Below are 9,804 nucleotides of genomic sequence, written 5' to 3' on the forward strand. Positions count from 1 at the left end.
TGTTTTGCTCAAATGTATCTTTAGCCCAAGCTTGCGGCCTAAAGTTATTCAATCATGGCCCTGGAATTAATTTCTACAGATTGTAAATAATAACCGTCATCAGCTCATCCGATGAGGTGGTTGATATTCTCTACATCGACCTTGACGTCTTTGTTTCCCCCAATGCCAAAGTTCGATTGGATGACGTTGGTGAGAACCGCGTCTTCGTCTATAGATGTGTTACACGGAGTTGCACACACAGCGTGTGGCCTCGTTTCCCTGCAACTGAAGTGCATCGTCGTCACCCTCGTGTATATTCTATTCTGCCCCTTGGAATCTGTTTGCAGCTTTGGGCATTTCAGCACTCATTCAGCATGAAAGGGGAGAAACCATGCAGCACGGTTTTTTCAAAAGCCGGTTGACAACAGCTGCTGTCTTGTATGGACATACTTCATTTCAGGTATGCATTTTCTTGTTCATGTGGTAAGATATCCCTGCTGGAGCGGGGTTATATTCCTGTGTTACCTGGGGCCAGTCGTGCGTCAGTTAAATGTTTCTTTCCCTGAATGCTACTCAGCGTCTGCAACGTTATGCTTATTACGTTGTAACTTTCTTTCTTTTTTACACCAACGAACTCAGCGGGTCATTCTTGGAAAACTACTTTCAGGCGCAATGTTTCTTACCCGGGCGTCAACAAATACAATCAGTCGACGAACCTCCTCCACCGAGACAGGGCACAACCACCCAGAGCCATCTTGCCGCGCTGGGGTGGAGGCGACGGCCGTTGACGCGCCGCCACGAGGTGGGTGGAGAAATTTAAACCGGTGGCCGAGTTCCGCCTGTTGATTGGCTGTTGGGTTGACGGGGGCGATGTGGATTGGCTGGTGGAGTGAGAAGGGTGGGTGGGGGTCGAGACAGCTCGCGCCCGCGTCGCGCGCCCCAAGCGGAACTACGTATCTGGGGCGCGTGGGTGGGAGGGAGGGGGTTACGGGGAGGAGGCGGGGTTCATATCCACATCACTTGCTGATTGGTCGGCTAAATCACAGGGTGGGCGTGAACCACGCTTCTCGTGAATTGTCTTCAGCGGAGTGGCCGCGGGAGATGGGCGCGCTGCCCTGTTGCTGCTGATTGGCTACTACGTGGAATAAAGGCGGGTCCCCGCCCCCGGAAGGCGTGGCTTGCAGCAGGAGGGGGCGTGGTCACGTGGCGCCCCTCCCTCTCCCCCGTCGCGAGTCTCGAGGCGGAGGCCGAGGCGCGCGGCTGCCATGGGCGTTCAAGTGGAGACCATCACCCCTGGCGACGGTCAGCGACAGGCATTTTATAAAGCATTCACCTCGGATTTATATACAATCACGGTGGGCGAGCTTTGATTTAGGCGGTGGTGTTGTGTGGTGCAATGACGATGGTTGTTGTCGGTGTCCGCCCACAGGCCAGACGTTTCCCAAGAAAGGGCAGACCGTGGTGGTGCACTATACGGGTGAGCGGCTCGGGTTCCATTGCGGTTTATCTTGCGGAGTTTTAACGCCGTCGGTATAATTGTAACATGCGCATTCAAAGACTCGCTTTGCGTTCGGCGATAATGGCGGTGTTATCGTTGCCGTGTTTTCGTGGCGTAGTGAATGTGCCGTTGATTTGTGCGGATATACTGGCGGCTAGTCGGGCCGTGTGATGGTGGTGGTAGTGATGGTGGTGGTAGTGATGGTGGTGATGATGGTGGTGGTGGTGATGATGGTGGGCGTGATGGTGGTGGTGATGATGGTGGTGGTGATGATGGTGGTGGTGATGATGGTGGTGATGATGGTGGTGGTAGTGATGGTGGTGGGCGTGATGGTGGTGATGATGGTGGTGGTAGTGATGGTGGTGGGCGTGATGGTGGTGATGATGGTGGTGGGCGTGAGGAGCGGGGCGCGGTGCCTCCCCGATTAAAATGGAGCGGAGCCGCGCCTCGTGGGCTCGGGCGCGGCGGCGGTGGTCGTTGTGGTCGTGGCTGTGTTGAGGACGTTTGCGGTGGGGAGTGGTAACGATGGCGGTGGTGAGAGTGGGGGTGGTTGTTTTGGTGGTGACGGTGATCGTGATGGCGGCGGTAGTGGTTACGATAGTTGTCGTGAATGGCGGTGTTTATGGTAGTGCTGTGATGTCGATGCTGGTGGCCATGGTGGTAACCGTGGTGGTGATTGTGCCGCTGCTGATCACGATTCATCGGTTGCCTTGAAGTCACCAACGCCCGGCTGTGGCGACTTCGCGTGACTTCTGCTTTCGCTGCTGCTTTCACGACGCTCGCACCCATTAAATGGACCTATAGCGGTGAAGGGGTATAGGGAATTGTTTCCCGATACATCAACGTGTGCTCCGCAAACCATTCCACCATCTCGCCGACCATCAACCCCCGTCTGCTTCACGACCCAAGAGGCTTTTGCAGCAGCTGCTGCCCCCCCCACCCTGAGCGGTCGGGAGGGCAGGGTGGGCAGTCAGGGATGGCAGGGAGGGTAGGTGGGCAGGCAGGGTGGGCGGGCAGGGTGGGCAGGGCAGGTGTCGGCAGGGCCACGGGGAAGGGAGGGGGAGGGCGGTCGTTGCGTGGTTGCGCACAGACCGACATGGCCGCATTGCAGGCAGCATCCGCCCACCAAGCCTTGGGAGGTGGGGGCGGTGATGGGAGGGATGGTGGATATGTGATGTAGAATGGGGGGTAGAATGGTGGTGGTGGTTATAACTCTAGTGGATGTTGCGCCTGGCTGCAGCGCGCAGCACTGAGTAACGCACGTTCATAAAAAGCCTCAAGGAATTCATCTCAACAGAGGTCATGCATTTGACACCCCCAGTAATGGCCGGCTCTGAAGCAATCGAGCCGGCATCGCTGACCCGGTTGTGGGGGCGTGTGTGGTTCAATAATGCACACATCACTCCACTGCTGGATGAAGGCCTCGTCACTCCCGTATCAGTCATATGGGTTGCTATCTGGACTGCCCGGCTTTGCCCCGGGACTTGGATCCACCACGCCCGGCCGCCTTTGTCTCCCCAGTGGCAATGTTCACAGCACAGCAGTTACTAGTTGTGGCTGAGTCGACCTAGGGGAGGCCCAGGACCGGTTGAAATCATTGTCACCAGTGGTGGCCGTGAGCGGGAATCGAACACGGGTCGCGGGGTTCGTAGCGCGGTGCGCTACCTGCTACACTACAATGCGTTACGCTTCCACATGCACGGGTCACGTGACAGATTTGGCGTCACAGCTCACTTGCCGTGCAAAAAATCTCTGCATTATTGCCCCCCCCCCTCCCCAAAAAAAACAAGTGTATTTTTATAATTTTTGCATGGTGTACAGTCTGGAAAGTACCCACATGGCAAATTTCAAGTTTGTTGCATGTCGGGAAGTACGCTAAACATTTTGAACAGACACATTCACAACTTTTCCTTTTATACATATGGAGATTTGACCATACTGTACCACTATTCTTTATGGGTGGTGAATGGTGGGCCAGCATCGGTTCAGATGTCATTGATGTGATGTTTGCCTCCAGATATGTGTGCCATTTAGCAACAGCAAGTGTGGCCGTCGGTGTGGGGTGATGACGCCGGCATGCCGGCAATTACTGGGCGACATAACGATGCATCAATTACAATCACTGATTGCATTTATGATATTCTTGCGAGCGGGAATGTTATGTCATCTCTGAGCACATTAAATAATAATATACAGTTGTCCTGATAGAATGAGCAAGTCAATAAATTACGTGGTGCAGACTAGACGGACAATACAAATGAGATAGAATTACTAGACGGTCATACAAATCAAACGGTTTAAAATAAATGGATGCGTGAAACGAATTTATACGCTGAATCATGACAATTCATCTCGTTGCAGGATAAGTGCACGCATGGTTGGTAACATACATATTAGCCATACTAATACACATGTAAGGAAATCCTTTTATATATATAAACTATAATCTCTGCATCGTAATGCTCAAGTTAACCAACTGTAGTGGTAACATGTGAAGCTAAAAAAATACCAATGGCAATCCATGAGCGTGCATCCAACGGAACGCATGGAAAACTGACGAAGGCATCGGTTTGACGAGGGATGGCCGCGTGGGTCGGCTATAAATAGTCACGTGGGGAAGTGGTGAAGAGCAGTCGATAGTGTGTGCCTCCCAGTTGGCAATCGTGGGTGATGCTGCTGTTAGTCGTAAGGTCCAGTTCACCCTTGATTGACTGCTTGTCCGGCGACAACGGGGGAAGATGGTGAGATGGTGTTAGAGCAGTTCTTGGTGGGCGTCTCTACTAAGCAACAGATGGCAAAGGGTACACAGCGTTGGCGAGGTGTGGCTGCGTCTAAACTTGGTCTCGACATCTTGATCATAAACTGTTCAATGCTAGCAAATGGCTAATTCAAGCAGACTACTGTTTGTCTGTTTGTTTTTCACACCCACCAGTTATTTTTCTTGAAATGTAAACATTTTATCTTAAGCATAAATGCTAATCGAGCCTAAATATGAAGGCCATTGTGGTCTAAAAATGGGGGTAACCTGCCAGAAATTGAAGCATGCTGCTGTGAGTCCCCGTTATAATTACATGTTCTTGCTCGGCACAGTGTAAATGGCTTTATTATTAGTCCTGTTTGGCTCAATTTCTCACAAATATTTTAATATTCCATTGGAGCTGCATATTGAAATGTACTGTTGACAGAGAGAAAAGAAAAGTGTGGGTGTTTCATGTTCATAAGTTACCGAGTTTAACCAATGTGTTTTTTATAAGGGAATGCAGAGCTAGCCACTCGGTGCTTCTCATACGAGTGATGAGCCTCGAACAGCATGTGATGGTTGTCAAGATGTCCAGACTGTACATGAACCTGTTATACATTACAAATGAATAGAAACGTAAAATTGAAAATTTTGGCTACACAGTGTTCTTGATTATCCATATCTCGGCCTTGGATACATGTATAACACATTCCTGCGGAGGGAGCTGGTAGTAACGTTGGGTTGCTCGGTCAATGGCCAGGGTCAACGGCGGCGTGGTATATTCCGCAAGTATGCCCGACTGTGAGGGCGGGCACAAGCCGGCGTGAGTAGGTTAAACGTTGAGTTTTATAAGGGCACCACGGAGTGACCAGCCCTTCCCCACCGAGCCCCTCCCCACCCAGCCCCTCCCCACCCTCCCTGCCCCATCCTCCCCACCCAGCCCCTCCCTGCACGACGGACACAATAATCCCCTGTGGGCTGGTGTGACCAGGAGGTTCCTACCAGTATTATTTTTAACATGTCCTGATGTGAATGCTTTTGGTACCAGTGGCTGGCAATGTATTATTGTTGCTTTTATAATCCTGTGTATGGTGTTTTAGCACTCGCATGGTTAAATAATTTGCAAAATTGTCATCAATAACTTACTAGGATTGTGACAGTGCTTCGGTTAATTGATAATAGAATAATTTCTTGCGCTCAGGATAAATTACTCAAATTGTGCATCTACGATATTTTATTTGTTTACCTTGTGTGTAATGGGTTCACGTGACATCTGCTGATGGAGGCCACTATTCATCGCAGTTGTGCCTAGAATCATACCCACTGCTGTGGCAGACAGTACTTGTAATGCAATATGTGGAATGTCTAAAACATTTGTAAATGGATTGCTGCATGCTTTTAATAATGGAGTGCTCTTATTCTCTTAGATCCTATCAGCTTTCCGACATGCTCATAATTTTAACTGAAGTATTTTAATAAAATAATATTTCAAGTGCCCTTTTGGAGGGAAGTTTGGAAATTCAAAGATGACAAATATTACAAAACATTCACATAAATGTGTATGGAGTGCGGTAGAATGAACCTTTTTAATCCAGAGCATTGGAAACAAAGGTTTGTGGAATTGCCAAACATGCTCGACTGCGAGGTGGCCAGGAGATTGTAGTAAACCAGATGGGTTCATCAATTTGTTCATGCACCTAAATGTGCAAGCAAACGATAATCGCTTGTTAATTTAAAGGCCTTGCTCTTATTATATTGCAAATACTAATCTTACCAGTGATTGTCATTGTATACCACATGCAACACACTCATTTTATTGGATTGGTAATTTACATTTGTAATTCTACACTGTGCTTTGCTTTCCCAGGCACTCTTGAGGATGGCAAGAAGTTTGACTCGTCTCGTGACCGAGATAAGCCATTCAAGTTTAAGATCGGCAAGCAGGAAGTGATTCGTGGCTGGGAGGAAGGCGTGGCCCAGGTAAACAAGTATGCAGAAAAGAAACCATTTTAAGCATGGAGGCAAACACCCACAACATTTAGAAAGTGCCAGTTAATACATTAACAAACACTTTTAGCCTCGAGTTTCGTTAAGAATTATGCTTTCCTTTTAATGGTTTGAATGTGGCCACTCGCACAAAGGGGGTGGTGGGTGTCACACTGGAGTAGGCCTGGCTGCTCGGTGAAGTGGGTGAGGCTTTGAATGCCGATACAGCCAGATACCTAACTACGTGTTCATTATTTGGCAGGATCGTAAAAGATGCTATTTGGTGCACCCCTGTTTCACCACCGTGTTTTTTAGGCAAGCGCTAAAGAAAAAAACCTTCTTAAACATTTAAATAAATGCTATTAAACATTGAAGATTGTTAAACAAATCCATTGAGTAACCAAAATGTTGGAACAAATAAAATGTTGACTTTTGGTTGTCACTGTTGTAACTCACTAATTCAGTCAACATTTTGTAGCATTTGCAGATTAGATGGCTAAATGTTTTTTTTAATCAAATACATACTTTTAGCTTCATGCTAAAAAAAAAAATGTGTGTGTCTGGTTTTGTCAAACTATGAATGTGAATCTTAATGAGAAGTTGCATTGACTTTGGCCACGTTGGATTGCCGCAATGCAGAAATTGAATGCTGTGTTCTCTCTCTTTGCCTAGATGAGCGTTGGGCAGCGAGCACGACTCACGTGCTCGCCTGATTTTGCGTACGGTGCCATTGGGCATCCTGGAGTGATCCCACCCAATGCCACACTCTTGTTTGATGTGGAGCTTCTCAGGCTGGAGTAGGATGGTCACCCGCTCCCTGGTAAATCATTTGATACAACCACCCTTGGGGTTTATAAAATGTTTTTATTTCATTCATGAGACAAAAAAAAACTAGGTCAATCTGCAGCCCTGCAAATGTCTTGCTCATGCCACTCAATAGAACTCTCCACTAGAGTGTATTTTGACATGTACTCCCACATTCACCGCACTTCTTGGCCAGGTATCTTTAATGTTGACTAGACACCGCACAGACCTGCCGCTTGGCTAGCTGAGGTGTACCCATTTTTACTGCTGGGCGGACAGGGGTATTTAATAAATGTGCCATTTTATTAAACTGATAAAAACTATGCTGTTCATTCCAAAAGCCAAATTATAACTATTGACTTAAGATCGCATGTGTTCAGGGTGGTTTGGGAATCATGGATAGGTAGAACTTTCTGTAATAAAATTAAAGTTTGCTATGTGGGGTAAGTTACATGCTTTTCGAATGTAATGATGTACAACATGGCAATGTGTCATTTTGTGTAACGCTTTTTGATGAAGTTGGTAAAATTGTTTTTTGTGTGTTGCAGAGCTGAAGCCAGAGAAAGCAATGCCTGTCATGATGTCTATGAAGGAAAGGCATGGATAGCACCTAGCTTGTTACCATGATAGTTATTAAAGCCCATTGCATTATTTAGCTTCTGTTAAACTGTCCTTAACACTTAAATCCCATTGTTTTTGCTATGTAATGATCACAGTATGTATTCTCTTCAGATGAGTGTATGTACCTATTATGAGGTTGGTGTTTGAGTAGCATGTGTCCTGTGGTGCGATTGATAATCTAGAAAACAGGATGCTGGAGATCTTGAGATGTAGTCTCAGGTCACCAGCTGGTTTCTCTGGATGTTTTTGTATCCTGTATAATGAAACTTTTCGGGACAGATTTATACAATCATAAACACAACTATAATAAAGCCTTTCTGGAACACATTTTTGGCTAATCATTTTATAATACTGTGCCGATGTTAACATTTGAATCACATTTTAAGTAAGCGCATCGTGTCAAATTGCAGTAGCTCACTCGAGCCTATAGCATGCATCAATATACTTGTAGTAATAAGTACTTTAACTTTCTCAATTCTAATTAAAATATTTAATTTGATGGCTAGTAAATGGTAACTATTTTATGCATGTTTGTGGTATTTGTTTTGCTATCTTTTCAAGACAAATGGACAATTTCAATGATTGGGGTCCAATATTTTACATCCTCAGTTTGCCGGTCTCTACTGTGTCTGCCTTGTGGAGACCAAGAGTGTTGCTGTGCCCTTTATGCCCAGTACACATGGGTTCCACATCGAGCCAATTTAAAGTGTTATTTCCCAAACTGATGCAGTTAAACTTCGGAAGCGTAACTCTTATAACGTATATATTTACAGTAACGAATGAACACAAATTTGGGTCTCAGCAGTGTACAACACATGTATGCCAATGTGTTACTAATAGCTACAGACGGTCTGGACTAATTTTATCTTCAAACCTGAGCATGATCTGTTCCACCACTGCATCTGCCATGCTGGCTGTTAAAGTTATTTGAGGACAGTGCGTGGCGTGCATCGAATGTAAACCGCGTTTGGAGAGGGGGCGCCTGTGTTGTGGACCAAGCAGCGCCTTTGCATTGTTTCCTTGGCCTGCACCCGGTCGTCTCGGCTGCTCAGTACATTTCACATTTTGGTGGCTATCGATAAATTGCTCTTATTTACTAACATAGTGATACCGTTTAACTCCTTTTGGTGTGATGCTAATACTGTGCTTTCTAGAGTTCATTATTAATGTATTCATTTGCTGCTTAGGGAAATGTTGATAACATTCTTGATTGAACTTATGTGGGTGGATTTGAGTATTTTGCATGGCGAGGGTGATCGACTGGTTTCACTTTGTGTGACTGTTTGGAACTAACCAAAAGTTTATCTTTATAAAATCGAGCACGCGTGAAAATGGATACATTGTTCCTCTTGCTTTGCAGAGCATTCTATATAAATTGATTATTGAATATTCGTACATTTTGCAGTTTTTGACTTTTTATTCAGTTGCTAATCACATGACTAACGGAATTTGCGAACTGTCAGCAGCTCGCTACATTTTTAAATGGCTCTCGAGTTACAAGCTCACGTGTCATACATTCATATCGGGCAGATGCACTAGCCGTAATAGCATTTCTGAAGTGCAGATTTGCTGTCCTGACATCTGTGTAATTGCAGCTGTGTGGATTGGACTTATTTTTTAACAAGCCGTTGTAGTATTCAATGGTGACAATCCCACACAGCTGTTTGGATGATTGGGTTTTGGAAATACTGTTGTGCTGAAAGGTGTTCCATCTTGAAGCAAACCTTCGTACGGATGCTTACCATATACAGGAGTACATCGTAACACCATCTAACTGGCATTTCGGATAAGCGAGTTTCACCAAATTATATTTATACATCTGAACTAATTTGGCCAGCTAAAATGTATAGCTGTGACCAGTATACGAGATGAGAATCTATATCTGAATACAATACTGGAGAGACTTGAATATCAGATCCCACCTTGTGTTGTAGGTTGAAGCAGTTTTAGCCACTCATGAAGCCATTTGCTTTTGATCGAGTTTCCCTAAACTCAGTCTCTTGCTTCTGTAACTGGGTGGGCCGCATGGTGCTGTGTTGTTTTCGATGCAGTGTAGTTCATTTTTGCATTTGTTCTGTATGCCAATCCACTCACATTTTTCCAATAAAGCCAAAACCTGCTTGTCTTTACACTGTTCCATGCGTTCAGAAAGCTTGTCAAGTCTGAACATTAAGTT

The 9,804-nt window shown here is 46.0% G+C and overlaps 2 protein-coding genes across 2 annotated transcripts in view; both read left to right on the forward strand.

Moving 5' to 3' along the window:
* The window catches only part of SMC6 (structural maintenance of chromosomes 6), a 373,519-nt gene that overhangs the window by 48,515 nt on the left and 315,200 nt on the right, over positions 1-9,804 (forward strand). The gene's annotated exons all lie outside the window — the stretch shown is intronic.
* On the forward strand, positions 1,146-9,757 carry LOC144946683 (peptidyl-prolyl cis-trans isomerase FKBP1A). The gene is made up of 5 exons (XM_078875770.1): positions 1,146-1,281; positions 1,409-1,456; positions 6,085-6,197; positions 6,876-7,023; positions 7,556-9,757. The coding sequence occupies exons 1-4, from the start codon at positions 1,245-1,247 to the stop codon at positions 7,002-7,004; spliced, it is 327 nt and encodes a 108-aa protein (XP_078731896.1). The 5' UTR covers positions 1,146-1,244; the 3' UTR covers positions 7,005-7,023; positions 7,556-9,757.

The sequence above is a fragment of the Lampetra fluviatilis genome, chromosome 2 (genome assembly GCF_964198595.1).
Source record: "Lampetra fluviatilis chromosome 2, kcLamFluv1.1, whole genome shotgun sequence".
Taxonomy (NCBI): domain Eukaryota; kingdom Metazoa; phylum Chordata; class Hyperoartia; order Petromyzontiformes; family Petromyzontidae; genus Lampetra; species Lampetra fluviatilis.